The 21,829-nt window shown below is 56.8% G+C and overlaps 2 protein-coding genes across 2 annotated transcripts in view; both read left to right on the forward strand.

Moving 5' to 3' along the window:
• Window positions 1-21,829, forward strand: part of AHDC1 (AT-hook DNA binding motif containing 1) — a 62,482-nt gene that overhangs the window by 20,238 nt on the left and 20,415 nt on the right. Inside the window, 3 exon segments of the mRNA XM_037828024.1 lie at window positions 16,203-16,216; window positions 16,304-16,452; window positions 21,081-21,258. The gene's annotated coding sequence lies outside the window, so the exon portion shown is untranslated.
• Window positions 4,573-21,230, forward strand: LOC119514414 (basic salivary proline-rich protein 1-like). The gene is made up of 5 exons (XM_037810163.1): window positions 4,573-4,927; window positions 11,639-12,009; window positions 13,653-13,813; window positions 18,843-18,915; window positions 21,081-21,230. The coding sequence occupies exons 1-5, from the start codon at window positions 4,573-4,575 to the stop codon at window positions 21,228-21,230; spliced, it is 1,110 nt and encodes a 369-aa protein (XP_037666091.1).

A 21,829-nucleotide genomic window follows, 5' to 3' on the forward strand; every position in this document is an offset into this window, starting at 1 on the left:
TGTGGGCAGTGGCTAAGGTAGTCCAGTGTCCAGAGGTAGAGCTGGACCAGTTCAGAGAGTGGCTGGACCCAGGGGCAACCCTGAGGGCAGAGTGGGGGCAGCAGGCTGGGCCGGAGACACTGTGTGATTGAGCAAAGGGGCAGGATCTGTCCAGAACTGGGTGAGTTTGTGGGTGGTGTTGAGACTGTTGGCGAGGGGGGAGGGAGGAGGAGGAGAGGTCAGCCCCACTCACCAGCTGAGCAGGAACAGCGGGGAGATTGGCAGGGGCCAGGGCTGGCTGTGAAGGTCCTTGAATGTCAGACTGAAAACCTAGGTCTTGATGTTGTCATCAGCAGTAAGGAGCTGTTGGAGGTTTCGGAGCAGGGACACTGTGTCACAAGAACGGGATGTGGCAGGAGGTGGAGGAGAGTCAGTAGAGGTGACTGGAGGTGGGGAGCCCACTGGGTGGTGGTCACAGCTGAGCAGGCAAGAGATGATGAGGCCAGAGTGGAGCGATAGCTTGGACGGGTGGAAGGAGTGGGGCCCAGGAGACAGAGCTCCTGGGTTCTAGCCTTGGGTCCGCTTGGACTAGTCTCATACCCTTCATGTACCTCTGTTTCCCCATTTGGGTTGAACTGAAGGTCATTTTTAAAACCTTTTGATTATTACTATTTTTTTTTTTTTTTTTAAATTTGGCTAAGGATTCAGGTGAGAAGACGATGAGAGCTCTGGGCCTTCTCTCCAGAGAAGTATAAAAACACATTTTGGTTAAAATTTTGTGAGGTTTACAAACCTGCCAAAGTCCATCCATGGAACCAAGCTAGACAATCAATAGTAATAAAATAGCAGCTAGCATTCAATGCTTATTATGGGCAAAGTGATATATATACATCATGATCTTGTTAAATCGTCACAACTCTATGAAGTAGATATTATTTTTCCATTTTTCAGATGGGGAGACTGTGGAGGCTTAGAGAGGTGGAGTGATTTGCCCAAAGTCAGAGCTGGAATTTAAACCTAGGTTTCTCTTAACTACCAAGGTTAGCCCAGGATTCTAAGATGGAGGAAGGAGAAATGACAGGAAAGGGCAAATGTGGGATGGTAGGTTTGCTAAGAAAGCCATGGAGATGGCAGGGCTGGAGATAAATAGGGAGCAAAGGAAAGCTCAGCCCTGAGGTAATAAGCACCAGGTGGTTGGAGGGGAGGTGTTAGAGATGAAAATTCTGTTTAGAGCTTCCTGGCCTGGCTTCCAGAGAGGTTGGTATCTGCTCCCACATGACACCAGCTAAGTGACCTGCCCTGGAGCCTGTGGGGAAGGGGTGGAGCATGGCACTAGTCTTATCTTCTTGGCCTGATTATGTTCTGCCCCCTTGGCAGGGAAGGGCTTACCCCTGACCCCTTGACTCAGCCTCCAGTCCTGTCTCTGGAATCCACCCTTCCTCCCCCATCTCAAGGCCACTGAGAAGGGCAAATGGGCCTTGATCTCTCTAATGGAGTTTGGAAGTGGAGACACCCTTTCCATCCCGGAGAGGAGTTCTGGAGCCCATCTCATGAGATCTGGGTGGAATCCCGAACTGGAGTAGCATGGGACCCATGTTAGGTTCAGGTCTAGATCCTGGTCAGCAGGACCCTCTAGAACCACAGCAGATGATCTAGATTAGACCAGGCCAAAGTCTCAGGTTGGAATCTAGATTTATGGTGGGTTGAACTTGTTGGTCATCTAGAACAGGGGTCAGCAAACTTTTTCTGTAAAGAGTGAGATAGTAAATATTAGGCTCTGTGGTCTGTTCAATCTGTCATGAGTACCTAAGTCTGCCACTGTACCTCGAAAGCAGCCATAGACAAGACATAAATGCATGAGGTTGGCTGTGTTCCAGTCAAACTGGATTTACTGCAACAGGCAGCAGGCTGGACTTGGCCCACGGGCCATGGCTTGCCAATCCCTGATCTAGAACCTCATTCCTCCTGAAGAATGTCTAGCTCTTAAATCTTGCTAGACAGTGATCTAAGCAAACAAGGCTGGGATCTCAGGCTAGGGTCTAGATCTATAGTAGATGATCTAGAGCCATAGTTTGGCTGGATCTACATATTGGGAATTGGTAAATAAGAACTGGACAGTGATTTAGAGCAGTCTAAGCGATAATCTCTGGCTGAGCCTACATCACAGAAAGCTGGGGTGGGGGGTAGGATCTAGACCCACAAAAGGCTGTGGTCTGACAGTGGGAAAGTGGGTGAGCTAAAGCCACACAGATATTAATCTAGAACAGGTAAAGCCTTGGTCCTAAGTCAGAGCACCCAGATGATCTAGAATAGCACTGTCCAATAGAAATGTAATAGGAGCCACATATATATAATTTAGAACTTTCTAGTAACCACATTAAAGTAAAAAAAAGTAAAACTAATTTTAATAACATATCTTTTCTAACCCATATGTCAAAAATATTATTTCAACATATAATCAATATAAATATTATTGAGATATTTTACATTCCTCATCTTTTTCTTAATACACAGACCTCAAAATCTGTTGTATGTCTTATATTTGCAGCACATCACAATTTAGACTAACCACATTCCCAGTGCTCAGTAGCCATATGTAGCTAGTAGCTACCATATTGTAGAGCACAGGTTTGGAAGCATGATTTTCTTTGGGACCAGGGTTCAAAGGAGTCATGAGCCAGAGTGATCTGGAATAGCTAGGATTGGATGGGCCAGAGGTTACACCCTTAGCAGACTTGATCTGGGTGTAGACTTGTTTTGCCTAGGAGAGCATCTGGCCTTTGGGTTGGGGGGGGGGGGGGAGTAGGGAGCTCCCTTCCCTGAAGTCCTAATTTACTGGCCTCTGGTGGAGTCTCTGCTGGGGCTCTGGGCCTCCCAGGGAGTTCCTGCATCACTTCTGAGCACTGGCCCCAGTTCCTCCGTCCTTCATCCCAATGTCACCTCTGACTTTGGAGTCTGGTCTGGTTGGGGGGAGGGTAGTGGTGGCAGCTGGACCCTTGATGGAGCAGGAGCTCCACCCTCCAAACCAGCTGCTACCAGCCTTCCTGATGGACTCTGTGGAAACAGGGTGCCGAGAGACAGAAATAAACTGCAGGTTTCCGAGGTGGAGTGGGGAGGCCTGCCACCCTTTGTGCTTCCTTGGGTGTGTGCGGGGGGTGCAGAAAGTAGCTCCAAGCTCTGTCTCAGGCATTCTTCCTCCCCCTCCCCCCCACCCCCCCACGCATGTCATCCATTCCATGGCTCCATGGCTGGGCTGGATCTAGAATGAATCAGTGAACCTGGGGAGCCCAGAATTCTGGGACTGACACTTGGGTGGAGAGGGTGGTCCCCAGGGCTCCGGACACAGCTTGGTGCCCAGGGGGACAGTGCCTGTGTGCCCATTTCTAGGACCCTGGGGGGGGACACTTCTAGCTGTCCCAGGGCAGAAGCTGCCCAGATTCAAAGCTAATTGTTGACTAGGAGTTGGAAGATCTGCCATGAACTGGCCAGGCAACTTCTGGCAAATCACACTTTGAGCCTCAGTTTCCTCCTTGGGGACAGTGTTTCTCCTGCTTGTCTCAGGGTCATACAGTTCTGTGGTTACCTCAGGCTCTGGAACCAGAGTTCATCTGACTCTGGGCTCTGCCATTGTGTGACTTTTGGCAGGTCATGGAACCTTCCTGATCCTCAGTTTCCTCATCAGGAAAAGGGGACAATATTACTTATCTTATGGGGACCTTATAATCAAGTGCATTAATGCATGTTAATCATGCAGGGCAAACACTCGGCGATGTCTATTATCCTTGGGGAGCCGCTAGGTTCCAATGGGTTGTGAGAACGCATCTTTTAAATGTAAGGGCCCTTGGAGACCCCCTTATTTTGTAAATGGAAATATTAAAGCCCAAAGAAGGGAAGAGGATTGCCCAAGGAGAGGCGTACAGCAAGCAAAACTTATATGGTGCGGGCCCCACCTCCGGCTACGTATCTCATCCCCAATTTACAGGTAAGGAAGTCGAGGCCAGTGATTGGTCACTGATGCACAGTGGCCCTATCCAGTGAGGCCAGAGTCCGACACTGGGGAGGGAGTGCCCTGGCTGCCTGCGCTCACTGGAGGAGGGGCGTGCAGGTAGCGGGCGCCCTGGGGCCACTGCCCGAGCCAGGCGCGCATATTAATAATCCCGCCGCTCCACCGGGACTGAGAGCACAGGTCGGGACCGCCGCCGGGCGCCTCCGGAGCCCGTGCCGGAGCCGGAGCGAGATCGCGGCGGACCGCCCCTCCTCGCGCCACGTGACACTCCCCCCCCCCCCCACACACACACACACTCCGCGGGCAGCCGAGGGCTCGGGCTGGCGGGCCCCAGGCCAGGAAAAAGCCGAAAACACCGAGACTGGGCCGCTCCCCTCCCGCCCAAAATAGCCCCCAGCCGGGGCTGCCACGCATTCCGTTCGGCACGGGGCGCGGGAAGGGGCGGCCTGCCTTGGCCCCCGCCCGCCCCGACGTGGCCCGGGTTGGATGGGGGGCGGGGGAGTGGGACGAGGGCGGGCCGTGTGGCCGGCCGGCATGTGGCTCTCCTTCGGGGAGCCTTGGCAGCCCGGGCTGCGCGCTGCGCCGGGATGATGGAGAGCTTCTGGAATTTCCTGCAGCTGGAGAGCGCGGCCGGCCGGGGGAGCGAGTTGAGCGCGCGGCTTGGGAAGGGGCGCCTCCGCGGCCGGGTTTGGGGGAGACCTCCCCAGCCGCCCTCAGACCGGGTGCGAGGAGAGCGGCAGCACCTCCCCTCCCCCGCCGCTCTTTTCGGGTCTGGCGGGGGTCCAGTCCCGCTTCCCCCGGCCTGGGCCGCGGAGACAGGCCAGGTGCAGTCCGCGCCCCTCCCCCAGCCTCCTGGTTTCCCTCTCCGCCCGTCACCTCCTCCAGGAGTCAGATGCTCCGCGCGGCCGCCTCCTCTGAGAGGGGGCGGGGGTGGCCCGCCAGGTAGGCCGGGAGGCGGCGGCGGGAAAGCTCCGAGACGGACAGTTCGGGCCGGAGAACCCGGGCCTCTCAGATGCTCCGGCGGGGAGGGGCTCGAGCAGGGGGCATCTGAGAGATTCTAGGAGAGAGCCCCGGGGGTGGGGGTTGGGGGCTGGACGTCCTGGAAAAATCCTGGACAACTTTCCCCGGCGGCTACAGTGGCTCTCTTTGAGGGCAGGTCGGCATCTTGCAGGTCAGCAGTCCAAAAAAAAAGTCCCCCCCCCCCCCGGAGGGGTGGGCTTCCTTTTACCGGAGCCTGGAGATCCAGGGGAGAAAGTCAGTGACCTCAGGGCTCACTTGGGTTGGGGGAGGGAAGGAGGTCTGCCCTGCCCTTTGTCGGGGAGGGGAAGGGGTGCTTTCCCACAACAACTCCTGCTTTCCAGCACCTTTTGGCGCGCTGCAAACTGATGGACCCTTTGGCAACTCAGCAGGCACCTTCCCAGCCTGGGGTGGACCCCCTCTCCCTCAGCAGTGGCCCCTGTTCAACTTCATTTCCTGCTCCCACCCAGCACACACACACCATGTTAAACAAAAGAGTGGGGACGGGCACCAGTTCAAATCCCTTCTCTGCCACTCACCGGCTGTGTGACTTTGAGCAAGTCCCTTTACTCCTGAGTTTCCCTGCCTCATCTGAAAAACTATGTAACAGTAGGGAGGCCATGGTCTTGTGGTGGGGTTTAAAATCGCACAAAATTTAAAGTAATAAATAGCACCTGAATAATGCACTGCCCATCCAGAGGGGTAGAGGCAGCCCTCAAAGTAGCTCCTCCCCTTAAACAACCCTGTGAAATTTTGCTTCCCAAGGTAAGTAGTGCCTCTCAGTGGCTCTGGGGAGGAGGAAGAGACTTTGGTTTTATTGCGTGTTCTTTTATTCATTAAACTCAGATTTACTGTGGTGCTCTCAGGTAGCTCCAGAGTGGAGGAGAGACTTCTAAATTTGTTTTGGGGGCTGGGAGCTAAGATGGGTCATCTATGTTAAAGCCAGAGGGACCCTTAGAAGCCTGTCCTGCTAGGTCAACTTTTCTTGGTACAGTTGGGGAAATTGAGGGAGCTGGGTCTCTTCACAGTTCTCCTTCTGCTGTTCCACTGGGGAGGGTGTGGGAAGGTGGAGAGAGGCCCAAATGTCGGTGGGGACTGGCAAGAGAGCTGTGGGCTGGGAGAAGTTGGGGCAGCCCCTGGCTTGGCTCCCTGGATTATGGCCTTAGGCAGGCTGGGAGGCTGGTCGAGTTCTGCTTTCCTCCTTCTCCTTCCCATCCACTCCACTGCCAGAGTGAATAGGGCTAGAACCTAGATTCAAATTCAGATGCCTATAGGCTCCCCTCTCCACCTAGGATGCTGGCCTAACCTTGTGCAAACCCTGACACCACCCCCCCCCCCCCAGTTCTTCCTTTTCCTGTTGGATTGGCCTTACTACTGGGAAAGACACAGGTGTACTGGAAGGAACTCAGGGCTCTATTTGTTATTCATATGAACCTGAGCAAATTACCTCAGTTCTGTGAGCCTCAGTTTGCTTGTCTTGAAAAATGGAGTTGAAATAAAAACCACCTTGGAGAACACCTTTGCCACTCCCTCATCTCAGAGGCTTCCAGGCAGAGATCTATTTAAATAATAACTGGCTGGGATGCCCTAGAACAACTGGGAACTTACATTCAAGGCCAGGTATAGATAGAGAACAGAGCAACCTTCTCTTCCCTTTGGTTTGGGGAAGCAGCTCTATGGGGTCCTGGGTCTCCCAGGAGAGGAAGTGGGGTGGAGATGAGTGTCCACCAGCCCATTTTGGCAAAGTCCAGATTTGAGCAAATTTAAGTGGCCTAGATCCCAGGGCTCCCAGGTGCTCATGTCTCTTAACATACTGCTGGGCGGGTCTCATAAACTCTCAAGACTTACAGACTTCCCCTCCCAGCTGGCCAAGTCCCATCTCCCTCTGTCTCTGGGAAGCCTTCCTGGCCCAACTGTACCCTGACCCCCACTCCACGTTTCTCTCCAACCCATAGAGGGCGCCCAGTGAGGCTGTAGAAGAGAGGCTGCAACCAGCTGTTGAGCTGTGTGACCTTGGGCAGACTGCTTCTCCTCTCTGGGCCTCGATTTCCTCCTGCAGAGCAGGGGAGGCTGGATTAGTGGCTCCCTAAGGCACCTTCCAGCTCTGACAGGCTCAGAGCCTGTGTTGACTGATGTATCCTAGGAGATAGGAGCATACAGAGAACCGAGTCAACTGGGAGATTCCTGGCAAGACACCCCCACCCCCACCTCCCCCCAAGAAGGCTGAGCACCTCCCTTCCCAAGGCACACCCTTCTGGGATGCTGGCAGAGACTAGTGGGTGGAGGGGGCACATCACCCAAGTTGGTGGTGCTGCTGGTTCCTGGGGTCCGTGTAGTTTGTAGAGAGGCCTGAGCCTAAGAGCAAGAGCTGGTGTCAGGCGGGGCTGTGAGACTGTGCGTGCTTCTAGGGGAAGGGAATGTGTGTGTCAGTGACCAGTCAGCCTCCAGGGAGAGGGGGTGCGGTGCACAAGGCAGCTAGCTTGTGGGATGGTATGTCCTGAGGAGCAGTCACAGGGGCAGTATTTTGGGGTGCGTGCAAGACAAGAAGGCTAATGATGGGAGGGAATAAATAACAGTGAACTAGAGACCCAGGCTTTGGATCAGGGCAGGCTGTTGGGAGGCTCCAGCCTTACCGGGAAGTGATAGAAGATTCAGCAGATTGACACAAGGTAGTTTTGCCGGTGCCTAGGTTTATCAGCTTGTTTATGGGTGTTGAGCTGAGCTGTACCGTTCTGAATTGTGGTTGCCATGTTCTGTTGGGGGGTATCTGTGTAGAGGTGTTGTCGAGGTTTTCTGACAATGCCTGACTGTTTTGGGTGTGTGTGGCTGTACAGGCAGCACCTGGCCATTTGGGATGCTATCAGATTTTACCGGGGCCGTCTATTCTGGCTGTAAGGAAGCGTTGGGTTGTAGTGGGGGGGGAGGGGGGGTTGCCGGGCTGTACTGTGAGGGTGTTGTCAGGCTGCGAGAGAATCCTGACCATGTTTTGGGTGCCTTTACCCACCCACCTCCATCCTTCATTCAGAGGGAGGCCCCAGGACACAGGGAGGGAGGTGTCTTAATCATCGTAATCATTCCCTCCGCAGGTAGGCAGGCAGCCGCAAGACCGCTCACACTCGCAGTAATTTTACCACGGTGCCTAAGTCTGGAACAGGCGTGAATTGACCTTTTAACCCCTTCCCCGCCACGGGATTAGAATCTGTTTCCTGTTCAATCTCCTCCAGAACCAGTTCCATTGCGCCTTGGGGAGTGGGGGGCACGAGGTGGATAAGCATCCCCCATCTCCTTTCTCCCCCCATCCCCTGTCGGGTTTTGGGGTGGGGGGTTACTGAGGGCCATGCTGGCGCAGGGTCTGGCAGGAGCTGAGAGCCCAGGCGGGAGTGATAAATATTGGAGGAGGGATTTCGATGTGGGCTGGAGCAGCTGCAGTGGTTCGAGTGTCACACTCTCTCTCCCCAGGTTTACTGACCCATTTCCATTCACGCGGCTGCCGGTTTCCTAGCAACGGCAACAGTCCCCCCAGAACAGGCGGAGTGTGTGTCTGCCATTAGCGACTGCCGCAACTGTGTCAAGGTTACCCCGCTCCCTGCAAACCCACCCCGGCGGGTTTGTTTTCCGCCAGCGCCTGGCACACACCGTGCCAGCCAGGGAGGGGGAGGGGAGGAGAGGGGACGGGGGCCAGCCCAGGCGCTTGGGTGGGTGGGTAGGTGGGGCCCAGGGAGGAGCTGCAGTTCCCGGTCCAGTGGGAGCCAACTTGGACTGAGGCCGAAGCAGCCGGACCACCCCCCACCCCACCCCCCCTTGTGCTGGTGGAATTCCTGAGCCTGAGGGGAGCAGGGGGCGGGGCTGTCCCTCAGCTCTGACCCCCGAGATTCCAGAGCCTGGGGGAAGGGGTGTGGGCTGAGGGGCCTCTGGGAAGCCTGCCCGGTCTGACCCCACCTGGCTCACTGTGCTCCTGCCCTGGCTTCCTCCCACAGCCGCAGCTCTAAGCTCTAAGCTCTTCTCTGCTCCCAGCTCTTTGTCCCAGCCTCTGTGCTTCATCTCCCCCATCAGACTCCCCAGGGCGGGGTTGTGTTTCTTCCATCAGACTAGGGGCTCTTGAGGTTGGGGTTGATGATGCCTCCTTTCCTTCTCTTCCCTCAGCACCAGCTCATGACTGTTTTTCCAAATGTCATGGGAGATGAGGTTAAACATTTGGGACAGCAATGAATAATTTTTCTTAACTGGGGACTAGTTGGGCAGATAGCCCCATTCTATCCCTCTTGGTGAAGGAGGTTCTGCCCACGCTCCTCCCACCTGGCAGCCCTCTTATGGGAGTGGCCATAGGAAGTTGAGTACCCCTCCTTTCCTGCCTGAAAGCCAGGCTGCAAAGAGTTAAAGCAACACACACACACACACACACACACACACACACACACACACACAGCCCCTCTCTCTCTCTCTCTCTCTCTCTCTCTCTCTCTCTCTCTCTCTCTCTCTCTCTCTCTCTCTCCCTCTCTCTCCCTCTCTCCCCCCCCCCCTTGGTATGTGAGCTCCCCCCAGGCTAGGGGGATGGGAAGATGGGGGTCTGTCGCCTTACAGCCACTCATGTGGTCAGCCCAGACCTGACCAGTCACATTCCTGCCCAGGAGGGCTGGGACCTGGGGCAGAGGGGCAGGGGCAGGGACCTGGAGGGGGTTGGGTTTGTAGGAATGGAAGGGGGGGTGACTGAGAGGCTGGGGCAAGGGGCTGCTGAGAACATGGAAGTATTGAGCAACATAAAGCCTCGGAAAGCCTGAATCCAGCTCCCACTCTTTTGGACCTTAGTCTCCCTGTCTTACCTCCCAACTTGTACTGCCCCCCAAAAACTTTTCTTGTGGGCCACATGTCTGTGACACAGGTCCGGTCCCTGTCCTAGTTCTAAACAAAGAGAAGAGTGTGGCAGGATGGGTTCCTGACTTGCAGGGCAGCACAGGGACTTGTGGGTAGCCTCCAGTGTGACTTTCTGGTGCTTGGGGAAGGTTGGCTGGGTTATGGGTTGGGTCAGAGGCTGAGATCTAGGGTGCAGAGCAGGCTGTGCTAGACAGTAGAAGGAGACCTGGGCAGGACCCGGGAGGCTGGGTTCTCTGCCCTGCCCTGTACCTGACCCCTCATGGCCTCAGTCTCCCCATCTCAGGAGCTTTAGGTGAGTGGTCTCTAAAAGCCCTCCTGTCCTGTTAGTCAGTGGCAGAGGGTGAGGGGTGGGGGGCAATAGTCTGGAGGGGTGTGAGAAGCTGCTAGCTCAAGGGGGAGTTAGCAATGTGATCCCAGAGCGAAAATAGCCCAGGTCATTTTCAGCTGCTTGGGCGGAGGTATCTGATCCTGGCATGGCAGGGCAGCTTGGGCAGGGGGCAGGGAGGAGCATTCTGTAAAGCTCTGGGAAACCAGACTCCAGGATGGGAGGGTGGGAAAAGGCTGGCATGCCCGGTTGGGCTTCCTGGGACCCTCTGGGCTCTGGTGGGGACCCAGGAATGGAAATATGAGGCATGCAGAGGGTTAACCGGAGGTGAGGGCTGGACTCCTGCCCCCTTTGGGTCCTGGCCTGGATGAGGTGAAAGGTCAGCCCCAAGGAGTCCAGGCACAGCTGGGGAAAGAGTAATCTGATCCTTCTCCCCAGCCAGGCTCAGGGGATCACAGAGCCGCCTCCCCCCAGGAAAGGTGCTTTGACATCCCCAGGAAGGAGTTGTTTCAACTTGTTCTCAGCAGGAGTTGGGGGCTGGGGGAGGGTCAGGGCCCTTGGGGTCAGGGAGAGCTTCAGGCCAGGCGCCAGGACCAGTATGGCAGAAAGGTTAGAGGTAGCCCGTTCTGGCTCTGCCTTCACTCTCTGCCCCATTGTTAATGACTGATGGCCAACATCGGGGATGGGGGAAGCTTAGAGATGGGAGGCTCCCTCTGCACCAAAACACATGGGGAATGGGTGGCCCTGTCTGATTAGTGAGAGCAACTGTCTGATACTAAACTGTGATGATAAGATGTGCTTGGGGTGGGCACCTTACTATGAGATGGCTTTGCCAGCTGGTTGTGTGTGGTGGGGTGTTAGGGTTTAAGATGGTGTGATGGGAGGCAGAGGTGATAATTACACGGAAGAACTTGGGCTCTGAAGTCAAGCATGACCTGGGTTCAAATCCTTGTCTCTGCCTGAGGCAAGCTATTTAAACTAAGCCTCAGTTTCCCTAGCTATAAAATGGGAACAGTAGTACTTACCATATAGGGTATTGTGAAGCTTGGTTCAGAAATAAGCATTCAGTAATAAGTCAACCTTAGTGAGCCTTACTGTGTGCCCAGCGCTGTTGTATAACTAGCCCAAGGTCACCGATGGTGTGGACTTGAACGTCTGATTCCAGAGTGGGAGCTGGGTAGCTATAGATGGTAAGGGGGAGATGGTAACCCTGAGAATCCCCAGGGCAGTGCCGGAGGCTGTGGGGTATCCAGGTGACTGAGGGCGGGGTGGTGTGAGATGAATCGTGTTGAGGATGTGGCAGGGGTAAGTATGTGGTTCCGGGTAATGTTCTTCGTGCTGCCCTTCTCTGGGGCAGGCGACAGCCCCCCCCACTCGCCACACTCGCGGGTCTTGTGCGGCTGTGTGTGGGTGTAGTTGTCCCCGGAGTGCGGTTGTAGGTATGTTTGAGAAGGCGCAGGCATCCCGAGAAAGAACAAGTCGCCTTTTGTACGCGTCCAGCCCGGGGATGGGCTGGGCCCTCTCTGGGGGATCCCCTGTTTCCGCACCCAGCTCCCCGCCCACGGACAGCGCCTCAGCCCGGCCCGCTGCGGGCCTTCACCTGGGGGCGCGGCGAGGCCGGCTGGGCGCCCCCTCCCGGGCACGGGCGCTGAGTACCCGAAGCCCTGACTCCGCCCCTCGTGACATCACCCCAGGTACTACCAATCTCCAGGAGCCCTGCCCGCCGGCGGCCCGCCCCTTCCAAGGCGCCGCTCCCCGGTGTCCCGGACGCGCGGGGGGTGAAGGAGAGGAAGGTGGAGGAGGCGGCAGGGTCCGCCCATGGGGCGTGGAGACCGGTGAAGGCCTCGCCCTTCCTGCTCTGGGAGAGGCTGAACCCGCGACCCTGAACTGGAGACCACATAGCCCAGCTCCCCTTGAAGAACCTTGTGAAACCGACTCTCTTCTGGAGCGCTCTACCTTCTTGCCCACCTGTCCATATTTGCTCAGTACCACCTTCTGCAGGAAGCCTTCCCAGAACCGACCCCCCACAAATCTCTTTCTGATTACCTACACTCTCCTAGTGGCCCTCTGTAATCATGGGAAACCAGCACCGTTAATAACACCAGCTGCCGTTCACTGCGCAATTTACCGTGTACCAGACACTGCTTCGTGTTTTTCATGGACTGTCTCACCTGATGGATCTCTGATTGCTTTCTACCTTGTATTATTGAACCTTTTCCCCCGTTGGATTGGGAGTTCCTCTGAGCAGGGCTTATAGACGCAGCCTGACTCAGAATAGGTACTGCTGAGTGTTTAGGATGGATGATAGGTGAGGAGACAGAGGCCTGTGGACGGAAAGTACCTTGCCCAAAGTCACAGCAAGTAGGTGGAACAATCAGAGCTAGAAACCAGATCTCCTGGCTCCTTTCACCTCTTTGACTCTTGGTGTGAGACTAAGAGTAGGGAGCTGAACAGATATGTTATAGGTTTTCCTTTTTCCCATTGGGGGTGGGGATGGGGCTCTGTCCCACAAAGATCAGACGACCCCTAAGTCTGTCTTCCCCTGTAAATTCACACCTTGTGCCAGAACTCCTGACTTCTGGGAGGAGGAGGAGAACTTGGGGGAGCTGGGAGGGCTTTTGCACACCAAAGAAGACAGTTCTGGGCTACTGTAATTGGGAGGTACTTGTTCTGGGGACAGAATGGTTGAGCTTGCAGGTGGGAGGTCCCAAGTTGGGCCAAGGGGAGTGTTGGGAGCCAAAGTATGTGGGGGTTCAGTGCAAGGAGGCAGGTTTTATGCAGGCCCAGCACTTCCCCCACCAACAAGCTTGGGGCCTGGTGGAATGCTGGGAGGCCCGGGGGATGGGGCCAGGCAGCCAAGGTGTCTCCCGGTGGCACGGAAGCAGTTAAGAGCTGCCTCAGCCTGTTCGTTCAGACAATTAGTGACATCTCGCTTGACAACACCACACTGAGCCGATGCAGACCTCAGCCCCCCTCCCGGCCCCCCCACGGCCGCTTCAGCTGTTTATTCTTGGGCTTTAACAATTGGGATTCTGACTTGGAGGAGCGGGCGCCCTGCGCTGCCCTCTGACCCGCCGTCGCCTTGGCAACTGGAGCCCGGTAGGCCTGGGCTCTGCGTTAGGATTACAGATCCTGAATTCACAATCTTGCCGCTCCCCTGCCAGCAGAAGCTGCAGCCGCAGCAGCATGTAGGATCTTCAGCTAGACTGGAGGAGACGGAGAAGGAGGGTCCCCAGGGGCCAACCTGAGGCATGGGTGGGAACCCAGGGTGCCCACAGGTGCCTGCCCCGCCTGCTGCCCCCAGCCCCAGCTGCTTCCTTGAGGTAGAGCAGAGCCTTCCTCTGCTCGCAACATCTCCCATCCGCTTTCAGGAAACTTTCTTCCTGGTAGAACCCCGAGGCAGAGGCGAGGCCTCCTCATCACCCCCCCCACTTCTGCCTCTTTCCCCCTCAGTCAGCCCCCTACCATGCCCAGAGCTCCGAGTGCCAGCAGACTGTGCCCCTGCCGTGCCCGCCGCCATGGCAACAGACCCCCTCCCTCGCCAGCTCTGCTCCTTCCTCCCCCCCCCACCCTAACAGCCAACTGCCCCAGCTGAAACCGGAGCTGATGCATCTGTGAGCCTCATGCCTAGACCCACATTCCATTTCTGTCCTCTGTCCCCCCCACCCCAGCTCTGGCGACGACATCTCCCTCCCCTCCTCCTCACGCCCCCACCCTCCTCACTCTGTCTACTCCTGCTGTTCCCCCCACACTCTATCAACTTAGTGTCTCCCCTCGCTCCCTCCCCCGTTCTCTTCAAGTGTGTCTCATCCGCTCCGACTGTCACTGTTGGTCTCTGGGTCTGTCACTGTTGGTCTCTGGGTCCGTGATGCCCTGGCCGCCTCCAGCTCCTTGGGTCTGGTTCTCTGTGCCCTGCCCTGTCTGCAGCAGCCTCCTTCTCCATCTCTTCCCTCTGTGTGTATCTCGTTCTTCCTCTCTGTCTGCCTCTGCCTCATCTTGCCCATCTCCCTGTCTCTTTGTATTTTCTTCCTCCTTCTCTGTCCTTGTCTTCCTGAGTCTCTTTCTCAGTTTGCCTTCCTCTAGCCTGTGCTCTCTCTCTTGAGCTTTCTCTTTCTCTCTCTTTCTTACCCCCTCCCTCTTTGTCTCTCTCTTCTTCAGCTTCATTCTGCCCTGCTGCTCTCATTCCATATTCTCCCTTTCTTTTCCTGTATTGATTCTCTGCCTTGGTTTCCCCTTCCATCTCTTTCTCTTCTTTTCCCTGACTCTCTCTCCTCCACCTACATAGATTTCCTTTTCAGGGCTTGGCCTCTCAAGTCTCCTTCCCTTGTCTCCCATTTGGCATTCCCCTCAGAGCCCCTGTTTGAGGAGTTGGAAGAGGGAGGCCCATCAGAATTACTCCCAAGGAGCCTCCTTTCCTATAGAGACCAGGTGCCTCGACAGCCCCACTGGGCATGTGTTGTTGAGCCTGAGGTGGGGGGTGGGTGGGGTCTAAGGTTAAAGAGCCTACAGAGAGTGGCAGGCTTCCCTCCCCAGGGGTTCAGCGGATGGTGTCCATCCATCGGATCTACGTTCCACCAGCCAACAGGTTAGGGCAGAGGGTGGTCCCAGGGACTGAGCCAGCCCAAGCAGTCCCCTGGCTGTAAGAACGCAAAGAGCAGGTCTCGGCCTCACTTGTTCTTTGGGATTTGTTCCCTCCCCTGCTATAATGTCCATCTCAGACTGTGACTCAGTTTCTTCCAGTGGCAAGAGGGACGCTGCCCTTGTTCTGTCTCTAACTTCTATAAAGTACTTTGAGATCCTGGAGCAAAGTCAAAGTTATCAGGAACAAGGAAAGGGTAGCGTGACTCTCTGCCGATGCTCCCCAGAGAAAGAATTGGTTTGTCTTAGGTCAAGGGTAGAAACAGGGTCCTGTTTCCTTAAATGTTGGGTGGAGGACAGTGCCCCGCCTCCCCCAAAGACTGGCAGCCCCTGCTGTCCGGCCCTCCCTCCTAGTCTGGGCAGTGGCCTCTGGCCCTCCTCCCCTCTTCAAGGAGTGAGCTTGGAGTCATGGGGAAATAGGCCTTGGGGTGGGGAGCCAGGCCTCCAGGGCTCAGCCCTTGACTCTGGGTGTGGTGGGGCCTGGTCAGGCGGACAGTTCTAGGCCCCAGGGGTCTGGGCACTACTCACCAAGGGGCCAGGTGGGGGAGCAGGGGCGCCTGGGGGAGGCGGGTTGCACGCAAGGCATGCTGGGCCCCCTCAGCGGGGCGGGTGGGGGGAACAAAGCTGGCATCGAGGCCTCAGCTAAAATTAGCCGCTTCCCTGCGCGGGAGCGAGCATGCCTGCCAGCCGCCCAGATCGCCGCTGCCTCGGCAGGCCATCTGTCGCCACGTTTTGCTCAGTCCCCCAGGGCCCCCCAGCTCCAGCTACCCCCAGGGGCTGGAGGGACTCTGCTCTGAAGCTTGTCCCTGGCCAGGGCTTGGGCCCCTGCTGCTGTCATGCTGTGTGACCTCGGGCTAGGGCTGTCCCTCTCTGGTCTTCTGTACAAACCCTGGGCACTGCTACACCCTGGATCCCCCAGTCCTCCCAAGCACTGGTGCTGATGCTGGTCACATGGGGCTGATGCGTGATCATGTGGGCGCCTCCCATCTTCAGAGCTGCCCCTCCAGCCCAGGGTTTGAAGGCAGGGCCAAGTAGGATTTAGAGTACAGGTGGGGGTGTGGAGACGCCTTGATAGACTCCTGTCCAATTCTTTGGTCTTCACTGGGCAGTGGGATAGCTCTGTATCCATAAACCTCGCAGTATCTCCCCTCATCGGACCTCCAAGTAATAGAAAGAGCTTCAAGTGGGAAACCACGAGGCCAAGGCAAAGTTCAGGCAATCCTAACTTGCTCTGTGGCCTTGGGCAAGTCTCTTTCTCTTAGTCTTTCTTCCCCTCCGTTCAATAAGAAGCTCCCATTTCTTGAGCACCTGCTCACTTTATGCTGCCTTGTCTTCTGAGGCTGGCATATTGTTCCCACTTTGCAGATGAGGAGACTGAGGTACAGAAGATTCCTTGTGAGGAAGCAGTGGAGCCAGAGGTTGGATCCACGGTGTCCTCCTTCCCATGCCCTACCTCTCCCCTCCAGCGTGCTTCTTGATGATCTCCAGCTTCGGCTGAGCGGCTGCTCCAAGGTCACCCAGCTTGGCCTGGGAGGAGTGCAGACTTGAACCCGGGCCTCTTGGCTCTTGGCCTCCCTTGCCACCCTCTGGCCAGCAGGCTGGGCCTGTTCCCTGGGTGAGTCATGCCCCTGGACTTTGGCCTCCTTGTCCTGGCTCTGTGGCCTGAAGTTTGGAGAGGAGGCCTCTGTAAGGAAGGGGGGCTCCCCTGCAGCAGTGGGGGCCTCTGGTGCAGGGTGACAGCAACCCCCCTCCCCATCCTCCCCCCACCTCCATGCATCGCTCTCTAAGCAGCCTTATAGCTGCAGCTTCTTGGGCCTCTGTGGCAGCCCTCCTTTCACCACTCATTCTGTCCCCTTGTCCCCTCCCTAGACACACCAACTACATTAAATAAGAAACGGCGGTGCGGCAGGGGGCTTGAGGAGGTGGCATTTCCAGGTTGTCTTCATGCCCTGGCAGCTTCCTTTTCAGCTCCTCTCCCCCAGCATCAGGCCCCCCTGGGTTACCCAGGAGGGAGGCTGCAGCACCTCACCTCCTAGTGCCCAGGGACCAAGGTCACGCCCAGAGCCCTGTGCGCCTCCACCTCCTCCTGGGGCCAGTTGTGTTTGTCACTGGGGCAACGTGCAGCTCTGCCCAGCTCTGGCGGTACTGGGGTGACATTCATGCCCTGTGAGCTGTGACGCCTCTGCAGGCAGAGGACAGCACCACCCAGGCAGCAGCTAGCAGGGAGGTGGTAGGAGGGTGGGCTGTCACCTGTCCCAAGCAGTCAGGGAGGTGGCATGCTGTGGACCCATTTATAGTCTGGAGGGAGGGCTCATAGGGAAGGGGTGGAGTTGGATCCCCACCTCCTCCTGTGGCGTGGGCAGTGGGGTCTGTCCATCACTCACACCTGGAGGAAGAGGCTTGTCTCACATTGTGTGTATGTTTGTGTATGTCACTGTTTTGGTGAGGTGTGCGTATACCTGTCTCTTACCGTCTGGGGGTATCAGAGGTGCCCATATCACACTTTGAGGGGAGTGACGGGTTATGTGTTTGGCTCATTCTGCTAGGAGGGTTGTCACCGACTTGTCCGCCTGTCTCTCCGACTGTCGGGGAGGTGTGTGTGTGAGGTGCCACCATGTGCCCATCTCATACTGTTGTGCCGAGTGACATGTGTGATCATCTCATGCTGTTAGGGAGGTTGACAGTAACTTGGGAGCTTGTCTCTTACCCCAAGCAGACAACGTGTTGCCCAGTGGCATGGGGCCAACATTGGTGGGGCCCTCCGATGCAGACCCCCAGGCCCCAAAGGACTGGCCAGAGGAAGTGCTAGAGGCCCTGAGCATAGGGACAAGTGTGGATTGGGGAGTCTCTGTCCCCCATGATCTACCTTCTGACCCAGGTGCCAGCCCTATAGAGACTGTTCCCAGGAGGAAGAACCCTGTGTTTTTCAGACAGTGTGCAAAGGGGCCTGTGGGGCTGGGGCAGCTGTGTGTCTGGGGAGGGGAGGGCACCACTCAGGGGTCACATGGGAGGGGCGCTGTGTCCCCACAGGCCTGGGGGACCCTATTCCCCGCCTCTTCTGCCCCTGAAACTGTTAAACTAATTAAGGCTGTGGAGCCGCAGGATTAATCGGGGCAGCTCAGCGCAGGCCGGGAGCTCAGGTAGTCGATTAGTGCGCTGTGGAGGATATTGGATTTCTGAACCGCAAGTCAGCACTATTCGGGCCTGTTATCTCTCCGAGGCTGGAGGGTCAGGAGGCGGGAGGCCGCCCCCGCCCGGGAGCCGCGTCCACTCCCCCTGCCCACACCCGCCATCTGGGCCCTGTCTGGGCCCTGTCTGGGTCCGGTGTGCCCCCCTTGCCCCTCCTGCCCTCCTGGCCCTGTCCTCTGCCCATACGGGCGCCCCCGCAGCCCTGGCCCACCAGCCACTCGCCGTCTCTTTCAGCCCATCTCGGGGTCCCCACGTGACCATCTGGTCCCCTGGTTCTCCGTGCCTTTTCCCATCTCTGTCATGCTCTCCTTTTCAGTACTTCCTGGCCTCGGATTTGCACTCTGCCCCCACAAAGCCTGCTCCGCCCCTCCGCCTTCCGCCTCCACCCTTGCTCTGAGTGTCCCTCTGTCCATCCCTGGCTCTGTCCCCACTCTTTCTGTTAGCCTTTCCTGTCGCTTGTCTCACTTTTTGGTTTCTCGCGTGTGCCCGGCTTTCACAATTTCTCTCAGTCCCTCTCGCCGTTTCTCTGCCTCTGTGTGTCTCTGTGTCTCCCATGTATCTTTCTTGCACCCCCTCTCTGCCTTTCCCTCTCTCTCTCTGCCTTTCCCTCTCTCCCTCTCTCTGTCTTTCCCTCTCTCTCTTGTGTGGTCTCGGCTGGTGTCTGCAACCAGAACAAATCTCCCCCAGCCAACACCCCCTGAACAAGGAGGCCAGAGCAGCTAATGGGAAACATGTGATTCTGCCTTACGCCTGGAGCACGGTGAAGGGAGCCGTAGTCCCAGCTCAGCCCTGGCTCCTGCCTCGTCCTTGCCGCAGCCCCCTCCACCTTGCCCGCTGTCCCCAACCTCTCTGCAACCCCCCACCCCCCAGTGGCAAGTTCCCCAGTCATGTACGTTTTCAGAGGGTAGGGGGAGCTGACGTTGGGTATCAGGTTGGGGAGCACGTGGGGGCAGCTTTCGCTCCCTGAGTCCCCCCAGCCCCCTGCCTGTAGGCCAGGCAGACCTCATGCCGACTCCCCCAGCAGCACCATATGTAGGAGAGCAGGGCCAAGCTAGCTGAGCTGTGGGGGTGGGAGGGGGGCAGCCAGTCCACCCCCACTGGAGGGTTCTGGGGCCACCCAGATTTCCATCTTTTCTGCCCTCTTGGGCCTCTGGGGAGGTGCAGGGGTGGGGGCTCCCTGAGGGCTTGGGAGCTGCTGGGCTGCATTTCCGTGCCCACCCAACCACGGGGAAAGGGGGGATGGATCAGAGGAGGGAGGCTCTGGCAGGTTGGAATTCTCCTTCTCTGCCTGTGGATAAATTGTCCCTAATCCAGGCTTGGGGAGTTGTCTGGCTCCTACAGAGAGAGAGAGAGAGAGAGAGAGAGAGAGAAAGAGAGAGAGCAGGAGATAGGAAGGGAGTGGGAGGGAAGCAGGCACACACAAACAGTGACACAGACACACACTGTCTCACAAAGGGTCCCTCTCATGCATGCACACACACACACACCTCAGTTACACAAAGATACCACACAAAAATGGAGGCACACAGCCCCTCTCACACATGCTGACACTGGCACACAGCTATACTGGCACAGACATACAGTGACATAAGCACAGGGACCCACGGACATACAGAGACACACGGTGATGCAGACATACAGGGATGAGATCACACATGCACACATGCATAGACACACGCACATGCTGATCCACAGCCAGACAGACCTCCAGGGACACTGTGACCAGTCACAGAGTCATACCCACAGCCCTCAACACCCAGGGAAAAGCAGAGGGAGGCAACCTGATCCACGGTGACACCAGTGCCCATGGTTGCAGGTCCCAGGATTGGAAACTTGCAGCAACAGCAGAGAATTAGCCACACGCCCCCAGCCCCGTACCTACCACATCTAGGGAGCCTGAGACAGGCCAGAGCCTATGCGTCTCCTGCCACAGCAAGGTGCGGAGAGCCAGGAAGTGTGTGTGCACACACAGGCACATCCACCCCCAGACCAGAGCCAGGCACTCCTTGTCACACATAGGCACACACGTCACACCTGTGTGTTCTCACAGGTGCACAAACACAGGCTGAGCAGGGCACGCACGACAAGCTGAATGGACCCAGCTGCACATACCTACACACATAATGAAGACACCCGAACCTGGGTATACACTCAGCCTGGCGTGCACACACACACACACACATGGAGACCACAACTGAGCACACGATCCCACACATACATACTCTTAAAGTGAATGCAGATTTCCATGAGGGGGATGTATGCAGCTGGCATTTACCCTTCTCCAGCAACTGGTTCCGTCTCTTGTGTTCTTTAACAACCATGGCCCTCCTCACGGCCCCCCTGCTTCCTGCCCATTTGTCTGCCTCCCTGAGGTCTGTACTGGAGCCCAGAGGGGGCCTGGGAACAAGGCCTCATGGACCCCTTGTAGGTTCTGGTTGCCTGGGAGTTTGTGTGTGTGTGTGTGTGTGTGTGATAGAGAGTCTGCTCAGTGCACGCCTGTCACCGTTCAGCTGTGAGTGTCAAGACACCTGTATGTGGGTGCTTGGGTCTCTTTAGCCTGCTGCATGTGTTTTTGCGAATCTGCATTTACGTCCCCTCAGTGAACAGCAATTCTCACACCTGCCTTGTAAGTACACTTTCAGCATTTCCAGCTTCCACAGAGCACTCCTCCCATGCACAAGAGCTTATTTCTCCCCATTTTATAGACAAGAAAACTGAGACTCAGGGAAGTTAACCAACTTGCCCAAGGTCACATGGTTAGTGAGGATTGAGTCAGGAACTGTCTGGCTCCCAGGGGGCAGGTTCCTCCCACCACAGCCCGTGCACGTGTGTACAGATACGGGCACACTTGTACCTACATAGAAAGATACCACTTCCCAAAAGAAGCCTGGGGTCCCAAGAGACAGGCTCATACCTCCCTATTGGGATGAAGTTGGAGCTGGATTGAACCCCACTGAAGACAGCCTCCTGGTTCTGTGTGCCTCACGTCCTGTCCCTCTGGCCAGCTCATCCTGTATTCATGTTTACACCCGGGTGCTGTGTTTGCTTCCACAGATGGGAGCTTGCCTGCCTGCCTACACATCGGCCTTGACCCTGGAGCCTGCCCAGCTGAGTGCGTTTAGAGGGCCCCGGGCACTGGGCAACGCTCAGGCCGCAGCAGAGACCACCCTGGAGACGCTGGCGGAGACAGGCCCTTCCTGCTGAGCCGGGCTGTCCCGCACGGCCTGCTCAGGTAACGGGGTATGGGGAGGAAGTGGGGAGCAAAGGGGCTTGCTTCCCAGGCCCAGGAGGAATCCCCTCCCAGCTTAGGCTGAGGCTCTTTAGAGAATCAAAAGATATCCTGGCGTACTCAAACTCCCCACTCTCCCGAAAGGGAAACTGAGCCCAGGACAGTGTCCCTGGATGGGGTCCTGCCCTCTAGCCTGAGGACTCTTGCCTGTGCCCTGATGGCCTGAGAGCCAGGAGAAGGGTGGAAACCAGAGTGTCTGATATGTGCAGCTGCTCCCAGACCTTCTCTCCTGGAGTCGGGCAGACTGAGGTAAGGTGCAGGGAGGGCCTGGGTAATCCAGGTATGCTAGCTGCACTCAGGACAGGGCAGAAGTCAGGGCCAGAATAGGCACCGTCACCCTCTCCCAGCCCAGGTTAGCCGACCCGGGCTCAGGAGCCGCAGAGGCCAGGTGGGGCAGCCCTGCTCTGCAGAGGCAACTCCCTGTACTGACACATGAAGCCTCCAGGCTCCAGGAAGCTCCCCAGAGCCCAGCCTGCATGGGGACCCCACCCAACTTCCAAAGGAGCATTCCTGG

The sequence above is a fragment of the Choloepus didactylus genome, chromosome 2, assembly GCF_015220235.1.
Source record: "Choloepus didactylus isolate mChoDid1 chromosome 2, mChoDid1.pri, whole genome shotgun sequence".
NCBI classification, from domain to species: Eukaryota; Metazoa; Chordata; class Mammalia; order Pilosa; family Megalonychidae; genus Choloepus; species Choloepus didactylus.